Source organism: Balaenoptera physalus, assembly GCF_965194825.1.
Source record: "Balaenoptera physalus genome assembly, chromosome: 8".
In the NCBI taxonomy this organism is placed as follows: Eukaryota; Metazoa; Chordata; class Mammalia; order Artiodactyla; family Balaenopteridae; genus Balaenoptera; species Balaenoptera physalus.
Genome location: NC_138887.1, coordinates 10215246 through 10238080, shown reverse-complemented (window position 1 = coordinate 10238080; position 22835 = coordinate 10215246). Strand labels below are relative to the sequence as shown.

General features: G+C 43.4%; 1 protein-coding gene across 3 annotated transcripts in view; it reads left to right on the top strand.

Annotated features, from left to right (window-relative positions):
- HECW1 (HECT, C2 and WW domain containing E3 ubiquitin protein ligase 1) overlaps positions 1 to 22835 on the top strand; it is a 475998-nt gene that overhangs the window by 264284 nt on the left and 188879 nt on the right. For 2 of the 3 annotated variants that reach the window (XM_082473396.1, XM_082473395.1), the window contains one exon: positions 3114 to 3208. In XM_082473396.1, coding sequence (XP_082329522.1) covers positions 3114 to 3208 — 95 coding nt within the window. Of the gene's footprint in view, positions 1 to 3113; positions 3209 to 5760; positions 12329 to 22835 lie in introns of those variants that run through there. The other variant, XM_082473397.1, reaches the window with a different exon arrangement.

Genomic DNA, 22835 nt, shown 5'->3' with positions numbered 1-22835 from the left:
GTTAATGACGGGCAAGTCAAGAATTGGACTTACATCTATTTGATCCCACATTCCTACTCTTTCCTTAGATCACTGTGCCTTCCTAAACTTCTGTTACTACATACATAATGACTCAAATAAACAATAAAATCTATTATAACAGAGATGCCTTGTGTTCAGACTTTGAGGGGATTTTTGAATTATTATTATTTTAACTAGAAAAGCAGAGGAAGATAGAACTATCTAACATAGGTCCCCTTAGATGAAGTATCTGAAATAATAACCAACAACCCTCTAATATTTCTTGGCCTTTGAACCTTGATAGTTTTCTCAGAGGCAGCAGTAATAGCGAAAATGTAACAATGTCTTTATCTATACTTGAATCTATTCCAAAAGTCATGTAATATTAGGCCATAGAAAATTCTCTATGAAGAATTAGGACCCACCAGGACACTATACCTGCTCCTGGGTTAACAGTAAGGCAGTGGAGTCAATCAAGTGAAACCAATAGTTCATCAGTCATTTTTTAGCAGGCATTTATAGAGAATCCCTACACTACATGACACTGGAAATATAAAGATAAATAATACCTAGTCTCCTTCTTCTGCAAAAACTCAGTGTGGGGCTAATCAAACAGATCACTTGAATGTAACTGTCACCAAAGTAGCACGGAGTTTTACAAGATGAAGTAATCTTAATCCATACAACAAATCACTTGTATATTATATTTTTGTTTTAACATTTGTGGGTGACTTCCCTTCAGAGCCCATCCCTAAATAAGAAATTTTAAATAATTTAATATCTCTTTCAAGTCTGAATAGGAAATCATTTTAAATTACAGGAGATATTTAGATTAAATAAAAGGAAGATCCATTAATAATTAAGTTGCTAAATACTGGAACAGACTCTTAAAAAGCTTAAGAAAAAAAAAAAACCTTTGCCAGTGATTTTTCAGAAAAAGATTACAATACTTTGAAGGTTTCCATGCATTCTTGGCTCTAAGCATGAACTGACCTGCTCACCTAGCAAAAAGATTCAATACAAGACTGTATATAATCTCCCTGACCTTTTTTACTCCAAGGCACTGGAATAATTTTCTTTGACAGGAAAGCTAGTACTGCCTTTCCAGGATACCTGTTATGTATAATTTCCTTCTGTGCAACTAAACTTGAGGTGAGGTCATTCGGCCCCTCCATGCCGATCTCGCTGGCACCTACAGGCAGAGTAACTCATATTCTGAACTACACTGACTCGGTGTGGTTACCTGGCCATATGGCTCGCTGCTCATGGTCCCTCCATGATCCCTAACCTACAAGATACCTGCGTCTCAGGCTGAGACAGTAGTAGATCTAGGTCTGTAGACCTAATGTGGGGTGCCTTGGAGAAGATGGAACTAAGTTATAAGATTGTCCACCAAGAGCTTAAAAGGCAATCAACAGATATGCAAAATCACTGCAGGGAAAGAATGAAGGGAGGAAACTAAAAGTATTGATATATGTAAAGTAAGAATATGTCCACTAAAAGGTAAGCACCCAGGCATCACCCAGGCAGTGGGAAGTCTTAACAACTACAATTCAATAGATTAAAAAAAAAAAAAAAACTAAATACAAATGTCTAATTAAAATCTGATAAACAATGCTTAATCTCACTAGTAACTAAATGATATAAAAATGAGATGCTATCTTAAGAGTATATTTAATTGATAATGTTCAATGTTAGCAAGGATTCAAGAGATGATCAGAGTTACATTTTCTGGTGGAAGTATACAGCGCTTTTTGGAAAGCAGTTTGGCCACAGGAAGGGAGAATCCTTAAAATAGTCGTATCTTCTAAGGAAGAATATTGCAATTCTCGTATCATTTATATGATATATAGAAAGAAACCTTTCCACATTAGCTAGGTTTAGGTTCAACTACATATAATAGAAAATCCAAAATAACAACAGCAAACAACATAACTGTGATCTACGAGGGAGGCTACAAAACGTAGTTCTTTATCTGGGCATTACCACCCAAAATAAAATTGAGATTCAGTCGTTAAGGAGGAAAGGGAGAATGAGTTTTGGTAGAGAAGTAGCAATTTTTGCTCCATTATCCTAGAGAGCAAACTTGAACTTAAAAATAATTTTCAAAAAGGCATTAATTTTAAGGGAAAATCCCAAATTTCCAAGATCAGGGAAGTATTTCCAAGTTACAAATTGATTCAGTGATTCCATAGAACAAGCAATGTTATCTACAAAGTTTGGAATTAGTAGTTGAACATGCTTATTTAATAATGTTAATTTCAAAAAAAAAGATTAAAATTCATTATTAAAGTTCATACACTCAAGTATGCAAAAAAAACCCATAGAAGATTTTGTATACTTTTCTGCATTGTCCATATTTTCTGTAATGAACATTAAAATGCATGCTAAGAAAATTGTAGACATTAGTTTTAAAAACATTATAATTGGAGACAAATTCCCAGATTTGAGAACCAGGACCTCTAACTGGAGATTCCTCATGTTGTTCCAAACAAAATTAATGTAAGGGACTAAGACAAAGCCTGGTAAATTTTTCAAATTTAAAGAAAAACATACTATAAACAGTAAATTGGGAAAAGCAAGTCACCTTCCAATGGCGCAAACTCGGGTTGGCCACAGATTCTGTTCTGTACAAAATGCCAAAAAGTTATGGAGTTTCAGCATTATTGTCTAGTCATCGTCATCAGAAAATACGCCTCTCATCCACGTATTTCAATAACTTCTCAGAGTCTTCCTTCAGATCACCAAGATGCTAATCACAGTGAATTCAATAATAGAAAATTACAGAAGAAACAAATTGGTACCACCTGAAATCTTAGAACTGAGAGTTTAAAAGCAGTAACTTCTAATGGGATAGGATGGATGCTGAGAAGTCTAAATGATGGATTTAACTTGGGTACAAAATGCTAAAACCAAAACAATTTTTGATGATGGATTTTCAGAAAGAAGTTGGACCTGTTCATGAAGCCACAAGTGAAGCGGGGTTATCGGGTTTGGCTGCCTGGCTCATGGGAGGAGTTGGGTAGAAGTTCCTGAGGGAGTCCTCTCTGGCCATGGCTTCTCTTCCTGGGTTATACCCTACTTCTCAGTACCATTTTATTTTTATCTTTCAGCTGAAACTAAGATCTGCTTCAAATACTACCATGGAGTGAGTGGAGCTTTGCGGGCCACCACCCCCAGTGTCACCGTCAAAAACTCAGCAGCTCCTGTAAGTCCTGCGTCCTCCTCTTTGGTCAGAACTAACTCTGGTGCTTCTTTACTTTCCTGCTCTGTTCATATGTTTTAGTGTGTGTGTGTGTGTGTGTTGGGCGTAGGGGTGTGCACACACATATGGAGATATGTTGATAGATTATGAATAGGTAGACAGGCAGACAGATAGAAACGCATCTCAAAATCGTGACGAGGAATGAGATCCGAAGTAAACTTATTAGAAGGCACGCATACCACTTTTTGTTAGAGAAATGTCAGGCTTCAATAGATAGCCAGGTATTTCTAATAGACTTATGCGTAATAGCAGTGAATGAAATGTCTCTCTTTGGAACACATTTTTTTTTTTTCAATTCCTTGGTGTTAAATATTTGAATTTCTGTATGTTTCAAATTTTTTAGACTTTTAAGTAAATTTCTGGAATCGAATTTATGATTTTAGACTGATTTTAGTCATAGAATTATAAAATGACAGGCCTAGAAAAGACTAGAATCTCTGATCCTTTTTTTTCTTTATATAAATGAGGAAAGTGTGCCCAAGGAACTTAAGTAATGTACCTAGGGTCACACAGTTAGCTAGTTGCAGATCAGGGATTTAAATCACACCTTCTGTTCCCTACTTTGTGGCTCTGCTTAGTTCTATGGTGATAAATGCCATCTTTTCCTCAATTACAGTCTAGTTTTTACCTCTGTTGTGCTTCTTACCTTAGTTCTCAATACATCAGATGAGGCTAGCTCAAATCTCCTTACAAATGGCATTCCTTTTCCTTTCACATAACTTAGAAATGACTGACTGGGGGAGGCTGAACAAAAACCACTGAAGACTTTGTCACGCTAGCGTAAGTAAAAAAGATTTGGGTCTTTTTCCTATGTAAAAAAGAGAGAGAGAGAGCAAAGAAAGAAAGAGAGAAACTCAAATGAAATATGAATGATTCAGAAAGAACTTCGGCTCTAAAAGATACTATTTGCTGTTTCACAAGTCATTTCTTCCATGTGCTGAAGAGGATTGCATTGAGTCCTTGGTGGGAGCAGTTAAGACAGACAGGCTTGAGGGCCAGGGGCCCATCTGCTTCCATTCTGACAGATGGTGCAGAACTGGACACCGGGCTGGGGCAGGACGAGCGTGGGAGTGGACAGGGCTTCCCGTGAGAGGACACACAGCGGGAGGGGCAGGGGGAAGAGAGGGAGGGACCAGCCACACTTTTCCCTGGCCCTGCCATTTCTCCCTACACTCTCCCTGCAAACTGGAACGTGAGGTCTGTCATTTTACTGGGTGGGTCAGGACTCTTGACTGTGAGAATCTGAGGAAGTATCCCCAGAGGGCCGGACCCCCATTTCCAGACCCATCTGTAAGGTCCATCTTCCAAAGAGCGTACAGAAAAGCTGAAGCACGTTGCCACTTGTTCAGGCAGGAGCGAGGGCTAAATGGAGGCAGTGAAGCTGGGTCTGAATTGAACCAGAGGCAAGGTGGATTGAGGTGGACAAAGCAGGAAGGCACTGAACACACAACAGAGAAGGAAGAGGCTGGAAGTGGAGTCTAGCTGGTTCAGATTCAGGCTTGGCCGGGGCAGAGAGTAATCTTCCCACCGCCTCATCGGTGATGAGTCCTGTGGCAGAAGGGAGCATGCATTTTCCTGCCAGACAGTATTTTAATGTGCATTTGGGTTCTGTAATAGTTAAACTCTTGGTGGCCCTTATTGTTCTGTACCATGGTGTACTTTTTTTTTTTTATAGTTTTTATTTATTTATTTATTTATTTATTTATGGCTGTGTTGGGTCTTCGTTTCTGTGCGAGGGCTTTCTCTAGTTACGGCGAGCGGGGGCCACTCTTCATCGCGGTGTGCGGGCCTCTCACTGTCGCGGCCTCTCTTGTTGCGGAGCACAGGCTCCAGACGCGCAGGCTCAGTAGTTGTGGCTCACGGGCCCAGTTGCTCCGCGGCATGTGGGATTCTCCCAGACCAGGGCTTGAACCCGTGTCCCCTGCATTGGCAGGCAGATTCTCAACCACTGTGCCACCAGGGAAAGCCCCCATGGTATACTTTTCAAGGGCGTTCTACTTGCATTATTCCAGATGATTCACAGCACAGCTGTGAGACAGGCGGGAAGCATCTTTTTGGTTAAGTGACCATAAGCTATATGGTAGTGGAGCTTAATTAAATCTAGCCTTTGCTTTCTGCAACTCAGTTCAGTGACTGATATAATCTAGCAGACTTCCGGGTTGAATAAGCCTTTGCAGTTTGGTCTGGGACTTAAGCTCACTGTTTCGAAGGGGAAATGCTGTTCAAGTTTTCCAAAATCAACTTGTCAATAAACTTTGAGTATCCATTTTTAAATTGAGGTTGGCTGGTGCTGCACTAATCTCTTATGAAGAGTTGTTTCTCTATGACCATTATATCATGTCCCAAAAGTCATTGTGTTAGTTTGTGGCACTATGCTAAAACCGTAATTCTTTGAAAAGGAAGGAAAATATTCCAATTTTCCTTTAGTATAACAAGCACTTTAATGCTTTGAGCAGAGCAGGGTCTCAATATGTATGTTTCCTTTCTCATTTCCTTTATCTTTTGCCTTTGTCCTACTGACATCTGTTGAGGTCCCTGTGATAAAAAGAGGTTGTTATCTATCCTTATCTTTCAGAGACTCTGATTTATTTATTAGTCTTAATTGTATATCAGAAACTGTGATGGGTAAGGGTCATAGAGATCCATGTCGTATAAGCTGTGTCATAGAGAAGGCATAGTTATTCTGTTATAAATGATAATACTATCTGAAATGTCCAGTACTGGAGTATGAAAACCCACTGTGCTGTGTGCAGAGAAATCAGTGAGTTGGTGCCTGCAACCACTGGGAAGGCTTTCAGAGGAGGTGGTGTGTAGGCTGAGTCAGGCAGCATGAATAAAAAGCACTTTGCCAGGTTTGGAAGGGAAGTAAGGCCCAGCCTGGGCAGCATGTGCAAGATCACAGGGGTATGAAATGTCACAGGCCTGGTGGAGAACAGACCCAATTGTGTCAGGTCTAAAGAACATATAACTTACTTCATTTTCTCCATATATCACCCTGCGTTTTGTTTTTCATGGATTTTGTGTCTTACTGGGAGCACTTAGCATATGCTTTATATTTTTCTTCTATTTTCTGTAGAAAATCATTTTCAAAAGTAAGCTCTTCCTCTCAATATTTTTGTCCAGGCTCTCTTCCCTTTGTGCTTCACAGTCTCTGAATAAGGCTCTGATAGTTTTTTCCCCTCTCCACTTATACATCAAGGGACAGAAATCTATGCATAAATAGTCCCCAGCTCAGTGCACTCTCCACTGTGAGCCTTCAAGCTTCTCCCTCCAGGTCTGTGTCTCGACAGGAGGTTTTTACATCCGCCCTTCCCTCTGTGGGACCATCACACATCCTCTGATAGGTGGGCATCTTCTGGACGGGGTGAGGGCGCTCCCTCTGCCTGCTGGGTTCTCCCATAGTGCGGAGACTCAGACACGTCCGTAGCTGTTCTCAGTATAAGTTCAAAGTCCTGAGCCTCGTTTCTCAGACTTGCTCTGAGGAGCAATCACTTGGCACTGCAGTGGCCATCACGTTTCCCTTGCCCCCACCAGTGCTGAGACCTGGAGACTGGACCTCTGGACACAGAAAATAGGTGGCTGTTGGAGCGATGACAGCTGCAAGCCCAGGGGGTGGGGCCCAAGGAGCTGGGGAGAGACCACCAGAGTGAGGGGGCAGGCAGAGGATGGAATGTTCCTACCTTCTTTGGGGCCAAGTGTTGAGGGTCCCCCAGATTGAGAGGCCAGACCATGTGTAGCCCAAGAATGTATTTCTTACTCTGTCTTCACCAACGTGAAAAGTTGTGGAAATCCCTTCAGGATTTCATTATTCTGGATGGTTCTTATCCTTACTTCACATTGCTATTGTCTGTCTATTTACATAGTCTGTACTTCTAGAAATTGGAAGTGAACGTTTCAAGTTTTTCTTCTTCTTCCACCATTTTAATCCGGTGTCTCTGAAACCAAGCTTTTGATAATAATTGAACAGCATAAAGTTCAAAGTAAAGTTCTCTGCCAAAACTTGAAATATCTTTCTGTGAGTTCATGTTCACAGATTCATTTGCTTTGTCAGACCCCTAAGCAAAGGTAGAGTTGATATTCTCAAAAAAAAAAAAAAAAAAAAAGCAACTCAATAGGACATTTCCTTGGGAATGTAGGTTAAATTCATACTCTAAGGTAGGATCAGGTCAAGACTTTCCTCCACAAGTAGTCTGGGTCTCCTGCGACAGACAAATAGGTGATTAATAACCTCCAAACTCTAAGTCATTAAGGTTGGCAATAGTAATATTTGTCTTGAGAGTTTTAAAAGCAGATCTTTCAAAACATATTTTAAATCATAATAAAGCAGCTGTGGAACAGCTAGCTTAAAGTTATGAAACCAGCTGGAAAATACTCCAACAAAATTATTTGCAAAATGAATTCACAGGTGACTGATGTGACAAGCCATCTAGAATTGTTAGAACATTAGCCAGTGAATTTGGAAGGCACCTGGGTTTTGTAATAAATGGTCTTGTGCCTTTGTATTTGGCAGAGATTAAGTGGCAAGAACTGTGGCCAATGCAAGGTGCTCTTGGTAAGCATCAATCACAATGTATCCATTTGGGGTGAAGATCTCCCAATTTACCAAAGGGTCCCCTTCATCCTGTGTGTCCACATAGAGTCTCAACTTCACCCCAAAATGTGTCAAGAGGGAGAATCAAAAAAATTAATGGAGGGGCGGAGAGTTTATCTTCTCTTTTTAACTGGTATGCACTGTACTACTCTAGGGAAGGGGGCCCCAGCACTGAGATCCTCCAGAGACTGGCCAGTGATCTTCACAGCCCCCCAGTCAGAGACGGCCTTCAACACACTTCTGGACAGAAGCATTTCCTAACAGTTATTTTTTCACCATTTCAGTTTTTAATGAGTTATGCTATGTAAAGAATCGCCTCTACACAAGGAAAGAGGAACTTGAGGAAAGTTTAGATCCATTTTCCTTAAATCATCAGACAACCGTGCCTTGTAAGGATTTAGTCAGAATCAAGCCTTTCGTGATCTCACCAGATTCGTACCCTACAATCATATCATATTCTTAAATCTGCCCTCATTTCCAGTCCTGATCTGGAAACCTGGTCCCATGACATTTTGGGAAGATGACATGGTATTTATTTTATGACTTGGATTTTGTAATAGCCATAGGAGCCTTTTATGAACTTATTCTGTTTTGCCTGTTGCCTCACCAACACATTCATAATTTATTTTTTGCAGTATGTCAAACCAGGCACTAAAAAGGAACTTCATCAGCGATCCTATGATAAGACAAAAGTCTAGGACTTAGTCCCTAATATTCTGAAAATTGGTTTCTGAATGAAATAATCCGTTGCACTAAGACTGCAAGAAGTCTGAAGCAATTGCACAGTATAATAGTCTAATTTTTCATTTCTTTCCTTCGTGTATATTTCTGTTAGACTTTCCTTAGGGGAGAATTTAAGGGAATATTTCGATGGTAGAAGCTATCAATCATATGCTACAGATAAAACATGATCAGTGTAAAGTCAAGTGCTTAAGCTAAAATTGCACACATGATTTATTGGCATGCAAGGGATCAGTGTTGCCCAGACATTTACTGGTGAGCCTTAGAATGGTTTTGTGAGGCAGTATTTGACAAGATCTCCTGGCTATTGTAGCTGTAAATTCTGTCTCCATTCCACAAAGCCACGGGTGGAATGGGAACGGAGTTTCTAAGGGGGATAGAGAGGTTGACGGTTAGATATTGACATAACATATAATTTCTTCTAGCTGAGAATCCACAGCCCCATTTCATCTCACTCCTGATTTAGCAAATTGATTTACGGTGCTTAGAGTCTCCTCCCTCTGATCTCTTTCTCCAGAACCCACTCCCACCTCCTCAGCACCCACCCCCCTGCCAGTTCATGCAGTACTCTGATCCCCCAACTTTGGAGGTCTGCTTAGCACAGAGTTATTTCGTGCATCTTTGTGTAGCCTGTGGCTTCAATAATTTTTTTTAGTAAATATGTGTGAGTGAGCTCCTCTATGCTAATTACTAGGTATAGCAAACTGAACAAGATAAATCCCCGTCCTCATGAAGCCACTATGCTAATTACAATGTACAGAAAACTGAACAAGATAAATCCCCATCCTCATGAAGCCACTATGCTAATTACAATGTACAGAAAACTGAACAGGATAAATCCCCATCCTCATGAAGCCACCTGCCTGGGATGGGACAAGTGAGTAGTGGGGAGACAGATGAGAAAACAGGCAATGACAAAGGACTCTTCCATGTGCTGTGTTAGTGGACGTATAGGACACTTTGGGAAGACCAAGGATGGGCAGGCCCAGAACATGATGGAGGGCTTTCTAGATGGAATAAACCCAATCATCTGCACACCGTAGCCGTGATTCCTGATCAAGCCCTTTATTTGTTCTATGCCGATTTAACCCAGAGTGTGGGGACCTGCTATTCACACGTGTAGCTTCAGCAAAAGTCCCTTGAGGTTTTGATTAAACTAAAGCAGGGTGATATTTAGACGCTTTTATTTTGGTTAACACATCAGATGGACTCACTCTTCTAAAAGAGAAAGAAGGGGAAGGGAAGTCACAGCCACAATAGGCGTCCTCTCTTAGAGAATTTACCCAGGCCCTGCCCACAGTCACCCCTCCCTAAGAGGCACCCCGGAAGTTCAGATCCCATCCTGGCCCAAGATTAAGAAATTTGTTCCGTTTTAGGGGAAGAGGTTCAAAGTTCACTCTAACGTGGCATTTTGGGGTCTTGAGTCTGGAGTTGTTGTTTCCTGATAAAGTTTCCCCACCAGCCTCATTTCAGCTTAAACAACAGTTTATTTCTCACAGTTTTGAAGGCTGAAGTCCAAGATTAAGGTGTCCATAGGGGTGGTTTCTCCTGAGGCCTCTCTCCTTGGCTTGCAGACCACTGTCTTCTCACTGTATCCAGAAATGTCCTTTTCTCCGTGTGTCTGCATCCCTGGTGCCTCTTTCTCTTCTCATAAGGACACAAGTCCTATTGGATTAGGGCCCAACCCTAAAGACCTCATTTAACCTTAACTACCTCTCTACAGGCCCACTCTCCAAATACATTGGGAGTTAGGGCTTAAATATATGAATTTGGCGGGGGGACACAATTCAGTCCATAACAGAGACCCACTGTCTCGTTGGGTTGACTTGACAAAGTCTACCCCAGCCGTCTGCTGCAGTCTCTGTGCTCCAGGAATAATCATTCATCTATCTCTTTTAACTGTTATTAGACACACACACACACACACACACACACACACACACACACACACAGAGGATTTGATTCTAATTTTCTGGGACTCTTAATGAAACAACACTGGAGAAGACCCCTGATCTAAAAAAGCCAGTCCTGTCTCCCTGGTCATGTAAATATAAATATACACATACATATATATACACATATATGTTTATATACAGTTGTATTTATATTATTTTATTTTATTTTTATTTACATGAACTTGATCATTCCTACACAATCCAACAAACCAAACATATACTCATCCATTACAATACTTAACCATGAAACACTAGAGATTTTTTAAACTAAAATGAGGACCAAAATAAGTATATAGGATGTCACCATTTTTAACACTTCAAAAATACACAAATAATATATCCTCTTTGGAAATATTTATAAACAAAGAGAAAAATATCACTCATAATCCTACTACTCAAAGAGCCTCAGGAACTTGCAGAAAGGAGGGACTTTTGATTGACTCTGGCCTTGGAGCCAGCATTTGGAATAAGGTTAACAAGTGTCACAGTGAGAGGGTGGCCAGCCAGTACCTAGCTCCGTGGACCCTCCGGGCCACTGGCACAGTGGCTTTTACACAGAAAGTGTCCGATAAATGGCCGTCAGGTTGACAAAAGTCTGGCTGAAAACACTCTGGTTTAAACCCTAAATGGCCTTTCTATAAAAACACTTTTTATTAATATTTCACTGAAAGATAAGAAATCTCAAATTATAAAGATGCTGATTCCAGATTTGCACCTTTCAGCTCAAGTGTTCAACTCAGCAGTCACGCTCTGGGAAAAACATTCCTTCAGGGAAAGAGTCTGAGAGAAGGTAAGTTCTTCCTTCCCAAGGACCTCACGGAGCTGACATAGTAAATTAAATCTGACCTATGAGCAGAGTGAATGAAGGCAGCGTATCAAGCATCCAGTAGGTCAGAGATACCTGGGATTGGCAGGTAGGGCCCAGGTCCTCCCCACCTCAAGCAGGAAGGTAACCCCCTGCCCACACAGGTTGAGATGCCAGCTGGAGAGGAGGGCAGCCCAGGTGGTCTCCTCCCCCCACCCAGAGGGCCACCCTCCATTACACCCACCACATTTCAGACCTAATTAAGAGTTCCACAGTTATCCTGTGCAGCGAACTGACATCAGTGCTTTTGTCTTTCTTGGTCTATGAGGAGAGCAAAGTTCAGGTTGACTAACGAGCAGATTAACTCTGCTCTCCTCATTTCTTTGGTTCAAAACACACGACCTACAAGACTGACCTGAGCAGCAGAGCCATCAAATGTGCTTACTCAAGGGTTTGTCACTCTCCCTGCCCCTCGCAATAATTAATCTTGTGTCTGGTAGATCATTAGGTCCTACCCCTTTCAACCACCTGAACTGGGCCCCGGATTTAAGGTACTTTGGCTGCCCGGGGAGTCAGGGCCCACACTTTTAGATCAGGGGTCTTCTCCAGGGCTGTTTCATTAAGGAGTCCCAAAACTCAGGAGCAAACCCGTGCATTCTGATGCACAGAGATAATTTTTTTCTCCTTTGGAGTTTTCCTGTGTTGCTCTTAGCAAAGGTAGCAGAAGCCCTTAAATGAGTGAAGTCCTCAGGCATATGCCAGGGTGTAAAGGCCCCTGTCTGTGTTCAGCCAAGGGGAAGTCAGAATTATCAGGCAGTCCTAGGATCCAAAGCAGAGTCTGACCCTCGGAATCTTCTTATACCTGCCCCGGGGCTGTGGACCATTTCCCTGCCCACGTTCTTGACTGCAACTAATTTTTACGAAAAATGGCTGCTCTGTCAGAACCTAAAGAGGACTGCATTTCAGAGGAGGTTAGTAGAACCTTAGCGTTAATGCTTCAGTTTATGGGTACAGCTATTTGTGCACCCAACTAGATTCATTGACGCAGTCACTAACAGGTTGTTTTAGAGAGTTCCCTGAGTTTAACTGGAGCCTTTCTAATTTTATCAGCCGATTTGCGTGTTACACTTTCAGATTAAAAACAAAATCTTGCTTGCTTAAAATTGGCAACATTAACCTAAGATTTTTTTTCTGAATCTAGCTACTTGAAGTCATTATTCTTTTTCTTTCTAGACCCTTTCTAGCAATTTCTAAGTCTCTTTAGTTGCCTTTTTTTAAGGACTTAGCCAATTTGAGGTGATTTTGCTTTCCTGGGTGCACAGTGACGACTGGTGAGGAAAGGGGGAGACTTGTCAAGGAGGAGGTTTATTCAGGCAGGAGAATCTAACTTTTCAAAGAGTTATTTATAACCTGAAACAATCCTGTGGTTTATGGGTGGAGCTCTCTCAGATAACCTGCCTTAGGAAGATTCTGCATTGCGCCCTCAGACATCCCAAATATGCATTGTTGAAATACTTTGAACTGAAAAGGAAGTATGGACAACCTCCATTCCAGGTGTAGGACATGGGGGTAATTATTGCTTATGGGTGGGGGAGGGGATACACACACACACAAACATGCTGTCTACCTTGTTGGACTAATTATTAGTCCACCTTGTAGGACTAATAAGAATAGGAAGTGAAGATCACACTGAAGTCAAACAGAACTGGATTCAAATCCCTGCTCTCGGACTTCCTAGCTGTGGGAATTTGAAGGGGGAGAAAGAGACCCTTTCAGGCCAGTTGGATACCCAAACCCAACAGTTACATGGGCATTTTTTGCCTTATTCCTTTTTACACTCAGTTGCCACTCTTAGAATCCTTTCTTGAATAATACAGAAAAAGAATGGAATAAAGTAACAGGTAATACCATTTTCTCATAATCTTTCTTCTTACTTGGGTTGTGCAAATTAAAATGGGACTAATGCATTTCTCATTCACTTAGCAAGCATTTGTTGCCAAATGTTAGAGAAAATACCCCACTGCCCTGTATTTCCCAAACAGTAAAACAGAGATGCCAGAAAATGAGTTCATACTCCTGACCATCACGATTACTCATGTAGAATTAAGGTCCAGAAGTAGTAGTTATGGGTCCAGAGTTCTGTCCTCCGCGAGTCTGATCCTGTATATGAGCATGAGCAAATATCAGTGGCTACTGTTCTTATTACCCAGACTGGTACTATAATATGCAGCTAAGAGATAATTCTGTTATGATTCTTGATGGCTTCTGTATTCATATAAAAGGGACTATCCATCCCACGCTCTGGCTTCTCAGTTCCTAAGGCCAACCTACCTCAGCCGTCGACTCCCGTGGTTCTATTCTAGGTCTTCCCAACACCAATGACTGCATCGCTTCCAAACCCTCAGATCCAAGTACACCACTCATGGACCATCATCTCCCCCCTTTGCAGCTCACTTCTTTGCCCACAGTCTATTGATCTTAACTACACGACTGCACCCATGTTTCACCTCCCTCCTGAGCTGAGATTCCTCCATAGATAACTTGCCCCTTTATCTCTCTGTCACTCTCACCTGGCAAAGTCCAACCTTGGTTAAACCCAATTCTGTCTACCCTTTACTTGTTCTAGGCAGCAGAAGAGTCTTTCTGACCACAAATCTCAAGGGCCCTTTAGCACTTCCAGGAAGCACTCACCTTTCCCACATTTAAAGAAGGCTATTTCGTAGTTTCTTCTTTTTCCTCGAACCTATAGCACTTGTCCCCTCTCCACCGTCAGCTGATGACCTGCCTTCCTTCGCTGAGATGATGGAGGCCATCAGAACCCAACCAGCTTGCCTCAGCACTACCCACTCTGCTAACCTGCCTGTACATGGAGTCACAGGCTCTGTTCTTTCTTGTTCCCACCGTCTCAGGTCAACCTCTCTATTTGTGCGCAGGACCCTAGCCCATCTTGCCTTCTAAGAAACTCTGGTCCTGAGATCTGTCTCCTGCATAGTCAATTCTCCTCTCTTGTGGAACTTTCCCATCTCATCACGTAACATTTCTGCTCAAAACTGGCTTTTTTCATACAACATTCTTTCCATAGCCTTCAAGTCCTAGATGGGCTGCTCCCACCTACTGCTGTCTCCTCCTTTTCCACTTATTTCCAGCCTCACTTGTTGTCTTTCCCACCCCTGAATACAGCAAGCCCAGTGTGCCCTCAGGGCCTTTGTACTTCATGCTGGGAACATTTCCCCCAGGTACTGAAATGGCGTACTCCCCCTCTTCATTTAGGATTTTTCTCAATGTCAAAGGCCTCCCCGGAGTGGCCTCCATAACCACCCAATGTAAAACCGTCTCCACCCACCTGCAGTCAGTCTCCAGGCTCCATCATGCTTTGTTTTCACTCGTGGTGCTCATGGTGTAATTTCTGTGCATTTGCTCCTCCTATTAAAGTACAGCCTCTAAGGTCAAGGATGCACCTGGCTGTCCTATTCAGAGCTGTTTCCCAGCACTGGCTAGAGCAACACCTGGCATGTGGTAGGCCCTCCATAAAACATTTGTACCCAATAGGCGTGGGTCCAGGCCCTGGCTCGGCCACTTAACTTGGTGGCCTTGAACTTCTCTGAGGCTCAATTTCTGAATCTACAGCAATATAGATGGGTGATAAAAATAGGACATGCTTCATCAGACTGTTAAAAGGTTGTCTGAGGATGAGAGGAAATAATGCCAGGGATGCTTTCAGCATTTGCCCAGCATGTAGTGAGGATACAGGAAGGATTGATTTGTATGATGAGTCTCATGAGCTGACCCTGTAACTGTTTCTCTGTGGGTCTCCTCCACCACTCTGGTTGCAAAATACATAGATTTCAGTGAAGCTAAACGCATATTTAAACAATATACAGAAAGGTTGAAAGTGCCAAAAATAATGAGTTACTACCCATAACCAAGGGTTTAATTCCTTCATTCAAGATGTTTTCTTTAAAGGAATTCACTGCCCCAAGAATAGTACCTGTGAGATGGATGGATGGATGGATGGATGGATGGATGGATGGATGGATGAACGAGGAGTAGTTCAAAATGATGCCTGAACTGTGGATTATAGTTTAACAAATATATGTGGGAAAAGAACTAGGTCAGAAGTACTACAGATTATTTCTAGTGCCCAAGTGCATCTTTTGCTTAGAGACCTTGTCTTAGAAAATCACAATGTAGGCAACGAGAGGGTGGACCTCGGCTTCCCACACAGCCCCTGGAAAGGCAGAGGGGGTCGGTATGAGGTTCTTGGATGCTGACCGGTATTTAATGAAACAGCAAGAATTTTCCTGCCATCTGAGAGAAGGGGAAGTACACACTCATCACGTGAGCCAGCAAGTTTTAGGGAGCAGGAGCCTCCACGATGCATTTGGAGGTAAGGCAGCTGCTGCTGTGAGGGGATGAGGGCCCTGAGGTGGCAGAGTTGCCTGGGGGCTAACAGCAAGCCCATCCGTGGACCTTAGTGGGCTTTTCTTAATTTCTCATGGAAGATGAGTATCCCTGTGCCATGTCACGGGACGACAGACATTGCACTAGAGAGAGACACACACATTTTGCCTAGAACCTAGGTATATTTTTCCATGGGTATACATCTTAGAAATTTTAAAGCAAGTCAGTGAGGGGGGAATGGTTTGTATGAAAGTAAAATCATTTTATGGGCATCTTTTCAGGAACATATTGCATTCTGTGAGGAGTAAATATTGTTGCAGTCTCACCACACACTCTTGTGATGAACTGTGTGCATCCCTCCCCGGGTGATACCTCACGTTGCCCGTCTATTCAGTCAGAGGGAGTGGGTGGCTGCAGGGAGCTCTGTGCAAAATGCAGTCCTTGTCTTTCACTGAACAGACTGTCTGATGCAGATGGAAAGGCAGCTGACATACTTCCTATGATCTAACTTACCCAAAGGTTTTGCAGTTCATTAATTTAAAAGCTGTTTTTAAAAAGTAGAATTAAAGCAGTTTTTTTTTTCCTCCAACCTCATAGACTTAGATGCAAAGACCTAACTCTTGTCACTCCTCCATCCCTAGCTGGACTTGCTGGTGGCAAAGGACAAAACCAGCGTCTGAAAGACAGTGATTTTGAGGAAGTTCATAATCTGTAAAAAAGAGATGCTAAATTCAAAGAGAGTACAAAGAAAGAGATTGGCCAAAGGGACTCCTTTCTTTTCCTCAACACCCTCTTCCAATCAGTCACCAAGTTCCATCCATTTACCATCCAAAGGTACAAGCCTCCGCTCTGCCCTCCTAACCATACTGTCAAGACCCTCTTTAGGGTTTGCCTGGACCATTACAGCTGTCTCCAAATTAGTCCTCTGCCTCTATCTTGTGCTTTCTAAATTCATGGTTCTCAGCCTGGGGTCCACCCTGGACTTGATGCCAAAAACTCGGCCTTGTGCACTGGTGCTGAATCGAATCTCAGACAGAGTTTTGGGTGAAGTAGAAAAGAATAGCTTTATTGCTTTGCCAGGCAAAGGGGGACACAGTGGGCTTGCGCCCCTCAAAAACTGTGTCCCCCAACCCGGGAGGATTAGGGAGGAGTTTTAGAGCAATGGTTCAAGGGTGGCAATTCTGACAAGATTAGGGTGAGTTGCAGGGCCTGCACTCCTTTAATCTGGTATCAGGTACTCTCTTGATGAGCTTCTCTGGTTCCTTTAATCTGGCCTCAGGTGATTTTCTCTGGAATGAAGAATGCTGACATCTTCCATTTGTTGGGGGTTTTAGTTCTGTAGAAGAGCTCAAAGGTATTGTTATGTGTATCCCTTGAGGGGGAACCAGGGCCCTGCCCCAAGGCTGCACTATTGTTTCTTGACCACTCCTCCCTTGTCTCTGCATCCCCTCTCTTCCCTGATTAGCAACTGTTCAAATCTGCCCTTTGGAACTCAGGAAAGGTTATGGAGGCTGGAGTCTGTTCCCTACAAACAAGAAACGGGGGACATGGAAAAGCTTCCATGCCCAGGAGCCCCACAGGGTCCTGCTGGGTTTCAGACTCACCTGGGGAGCTTTCAGGATTGATGCTGGTCCACCCCCACAGGGTCTGCCTCCCCTGGTCTGGAGAGGCCCTTTGCCCCTACAGAAAACCCCTGCACTGTGGCCTCTAGGCTGTCACGCAGTGAACCTTCAGAGCACAATCTAAGCCTTGCAGTCCCCTGTCCAGAGCATCTCTGATCGTCTTCAGTGAGTACATATTACTTCTTAAATTTTATCTTTTTTTTTAAATTGGGGTATACATGTTCTACAATGCTGTGTCAGTTTCCGCTGTACAACAGAGTGAATCAACTATATGTATACATATATCCCCTCCCTCTTGGACCTCTCTCCTAACCACCCCCCACCCCCATTCCACCCATCTAGTTCACCACAGAACACCGACATGAACTCCCTGTGCTATACAGCAGGTTCCCACTATCTATTTTACACATGGTAATGTATATATGTCAGTCCTAATTTCCCAGTTCATTCCACCCCCCTTCCCCCACTGTGTCCACCCGTCCATTTTCTACATCTGCATCTCTGTTTCTGCCCTCCAAATTGGTTCATCTGTACCATTTTTCTAGATTCCACATATATGTGTTAAAATGTTATTTACTGAAAAATAAAGCCAAACTTTCAATGGCTGTCTCTTGCCTATATGGTAAAGTTCAAATTCCTAAACATATACCACAATAAAAAAGAAACAAAAATAATTAAAATGTCCCAAACATGGAACTGCCCATCCCCTGCAGAGCCTCACGGCCACCACACATTCCAGCCCAGGGAGGTGGAAGGGTTTGTGGCTCCCCAAACACCAAGCTGGTGTGCACCTCCCTGCCTTTGCTGCTGCATTTCCCTCTGCCCACAGCATCCTTCCTCCCCGTCCTCCCCTGGCTCATTCCTTCTCATCCAGAGATACCCAGTTCAGGAATCCTCAGCCTTCTGAGCAAACCTTGGTCACATCTCCAACTGTGAAGTAGTGAAGCGGTGAAGCAGTGAGTTGCCCCATTTGTCAAAGATTAATTTGTTAACAGAAGATGCCAGGTTCCCCATGGCTCTCCAGGACCTCAGGAGTGATGATGGTGGGCAAGCCTCCCCCTGTGACACTCACAGCAGCCCCTGGCTCACCTCTCTAACTGCATTTCTCCCCCTCATGCACTTTTGTGGCACCCTCCCCGACTTCTGTCCCCCTGGCTTTCAGAATATATTCTGGCATGGTTTGACTTTAGTATGACCTGTCAATGCATCAGCACACAAAATGGTTGCAGTTACAGAAGGAACATGGGATCATAAAAGGATTGTTACTTAAGGGGAGGTTGTCATTCAAGGAGACTAGGGAGATAAGTCTTACATGTATAATACAGAACATAAATTATTCTATATGCTGTATTAAGTGTATTATCCACACACAAGTATTTCCAAAAAGTTGGGAAACGGAATAAACTCATTTGTAGAAAGGGTAGCTATATTTCCAAATAATATAGTTAATATATTTTTCTTTGCCTCCAAACACCTCTCCTGGTGTTTTAAATTTAAAGCTATGAATTCAATTGTTAATCATGAGCTGCCAATTTCTTGCCCCTACTAAGTGTCCTAAAAGTCTGTAAACACAAAGAAAATTGTGTGTGTGTGTGTGTGTGTGTGTGTGTGTACACATGCACATGCCCTGCCTTGATCCAGAAAAGATTTCAGGCTAACTTACAAAATACATGAGCATGCACTTTTTGCCAGTGAAGAGTGGGGCTCCAGGATCAGGTAAGTGTGCCCATGATAGTAGCAGGCACACTGATCTCCTTGCTAGAAAAGGAACAAGGATAGTTATACTGTTCATAGTTTCCAGGGTGCTGAAAATTGACCACAGTTGCTCAGGAGAAACATAACCGTTGTTGGTTCTATGATCAGGCAGATATTTCTCGCAAGGCAAAACAATGTGTTGACAATGAGTTCTGGATCACCAAGGAAATAAAGTGAAGAAAGTTGTCTCAGTTTTCTATTGTCACAGAACAAATTACCACAAAGCTAGCAATTAAAATGACATGTATTAGCTCACAGTTCTGCAGGTCAGAAGTTCAGCACAGATGGCTGGGTCCTCTGTTCAGTGTACTGCAGTTTAATACCTGAAATCAAGGTGTCAGCCAGGCTGAGTTCTCATCTGGATACTCTAGGGGAAATCCTGCTGTCAAGCTCAATCTTGTTGGAAGAATTCAGTTCCTTGTGGTTGTAGGACTGAGGTTCCCATTTCTTTGCTGCCTCTTCAAACTTGTAATAGCACATCAAATCCTTCTCACTTTGAATCTCTGATTCTCTCTTTCTCACTCCTTCTCCCTTTCTCTTTCTCTCCCTCTCTCACCTCTAGACCCAAATTTAAAGGTCTCCTGTAATTAGGTTAGGCCCATCAATATAATCTCCCTTTCTCAAAGTCAGCTGTGACATATAATGTAACCTAGTCACAGGAATAACTCACAGTCCCTGGGATTATGCAGGGCTTGTATACCAGGGGCAGGAAATCTTGGGGCCCCGTCTTAGAATTCTGCCTGCCACAAAGGCTTGAAAGGGCCCCTCCAGCCCTCCTGGTGTTTGGGAGTTGAAGATGGAGGAGGAAACAGAGGAGACAAGCCATCCCAACTCAGTCCAGAATTCCTAAATACCCACATAATATAGAAGCCCACTCCCAGTGCTGGTCCTTGAGAAAGCAATGCTGCCCTGCCTCAAACAGCTTTCCTCCCCCAGGAGCTGACAAGTACTTGCCCTATATTCAGCCTGATCCCTAACTCCCTACCTGCTTCTCCTGTCTTCTGATGGAACTCCTCCAGAAATTCTGCCCACCCCCACCTCCCTGCCCACATCAGCCCTGTGACCCCACATCCCAGGATCTCTAACCATGGTCCCTCATCCCAGGTCCATGGGCCCTAAGATCAGCTCCAAAGTGAGCTGAGGGAGATGCACTCATCAGCTATCTCGTCTGCCAACTGAAGGGTGTTGAAGTGAACATAAGATCACTGCACTGTTGCATTTATTTTTTTCTGTATTTCATTAAGGCCAGGTTTTGCTTGCAAAATGATTAAAAGAGCAGCTTGACATGAATTTGTTGGAAAACTGAGGATAGAAAAATATGGACAAGACTCCAAGCATATTAAGTTAATCCAGATGAGTGTGACACAGCAGACAGTGCATTTGTGGTCCTGAGGTGTATATTTATAATACAGTCTGCCTTAGCAGAAAAATGATCTAGCCATAGGGAAAGGGCTGATAGAGCCTCCAGAACTACCTTTTGGTCACATCTCTTTCTCACAGCCAGCCAAGCATGCCCCTTTATTGACCTCTTTCTGCTTCATGTTTCTGGTCTGTAAAGTAAAGAATCAAATATTAGACAATCTGCTAACATAATTCTTAATAATAAAAGGTCATAGGTTAAAAAACAACTAACAATATAAATAATAATTGGCCTAAGTTAGAGCATTTACTATGTGCCAGCCTTCATGCTAAGTGTTGTACACGTTTCATCTCATTTAGTTCTCAGGAGAACTCAGTGAGGTAGTTCTATTCTGGTCTCCATTTGTTAGAAAGGAAAGCTGAGAATTAGTGGAATTGATTGCCTGTCTCTGGGCCTCGTGGTATGGGGAGAAGCTGGCAGAGAAAGGGGAGCACCAACCAGCTTGAGCTGTCAACACCATATTGTATACCTACCTATCACAACCTCCATAAATGCCCAGACTGTCCATCTGTTCACTCCAGATTCAGGAAATTCAACATCCATTCCTGAATTTTTCATCTCTTTGCAAAGTAGGAATAAAACATTAATTGGTTATTATACTATATAAAATCATCTTTAAACCAATGGCTAAGATCAATTTTTGGTTAAATACCAGAGTAGGAAACAAACTGTGAGAATGACATCATCAAGATGCTGGTATAGGAGACCCCATCTCTGTCCCCCTACAAAGATCAACAGTTAGACAGCTATCCACCAACAAACACAGCTCTGGGAGATCTGTGGAGTCCACTTAAGAAACTTTAGCAACATAGTCAACAGAAAACCTGAGAATAATCACACAAGAAGAGAAGGAAGACAGCTTCATTTGCCTGCATCATCCCATTCCCCAGGCTGGCACTGCTCAGCACCAAAAGAGAACTCCCCAGCTAGAAAGAGTTCTCCTCACTAGGAAAGGGAAAGCAGAATGAGCAACCAGCTTCTCCAGGCTTTGGGGGCATCACACAAAGATCCCTCTTGGCTTTCACTGTACCCAGACCAGCAAAGTCAAGATGGCTAGGAACAAGGAAGAAAAGCAGGATCTACCAATAGCCGCCATGAGGTGGGAGTGATTGTGGTTCACAGTGACCTGCTCTATAAACAAACCCAGCAGCTTTTACCAAAGAAGAAGGAACCAATGACCAGCACAGCTGCAGTGGAACCACTGAAGATTTTAGCAGCTTTTGCCCCACAGGTATTCGTGTTTGCTCATGCAAACTATCTGGGTCCCTCCCTGCCCCTGCCAGAGCCTGGGAACCACAACAGGAGCCAGCCCAGGCCTCTGAGGATGCACAAGTGTAAGATGCCATCCTCTACACCCTATGGCTGACCACCATCGTGCATGCACTCGGGGCTGGCTCCTTCACCTGTGCACCTGCGTGCTGCCAGCCTGACCCTTGTCATCAGCCTGCACTGTGTGCACACACTCAAGGGGAGACTGTACAGCCACAGGAGAGCACGACTAACAGCCAAAGCCCCCACAGCTGCTTGTGGGCCCAAATTAGGCACTGGCTTCTGTCACTGGCCTGCACCACTGTGCTTACCTGAAGCTAGCCCCTCTAGCTGTGCACCTGCACACCCCTCGCTTGACCCCCATCTCCAGCTTCCACTGCTGTGCACTCGTGGCAAGATTCAGCAGGAACAGTAGTATGTGCTGAAAGCCATAGCACCCACAGTTGGCCCCAGCCCTTGCTGCCTGCCTTGGCCCTCACCACTACATGAGTGTCTGCAACTGGCCCCTGCCACTACACAGCACCTGCAGCTGCACCTCACAGTTGAGTGTGTGCACACCATTGGCTCTGGCCACCACCACTGTGTGCCCTGGTCCCTAGCTGCTGGACCTGGAGAGACTGCTGAAGACCACAATAGCCCTGGCAGCCACAACAGACCCCCCCAACAGTGATCAGTGAACCAAAAAGTTGTCAATGTTATGAACCCCACCAGCCTGGGCCAAAGAGACACTGTGTCCCCCTAGACTCAGAGCTTCCAAAATCCCCTGCAGTTAGCACCCTGCAACACTAGACGTGAGGTCACAACATGCTCCAGCATGTTCCCACCCACAGGTGAAAGTCTTCCCTTACCACAGTTAGTCTATAGAGTCTGGAAGTGATGATTGCTTCTTAAATTGCACAGACCCCTATGCAAGGCTACAGGGATCATGAAGAATCAGGGAAATGTGATTCCACCAAAGGAATACAGTAAACCTCCAAACTGGCCCCAAAGAAACAGGTCTAAGAATTACCT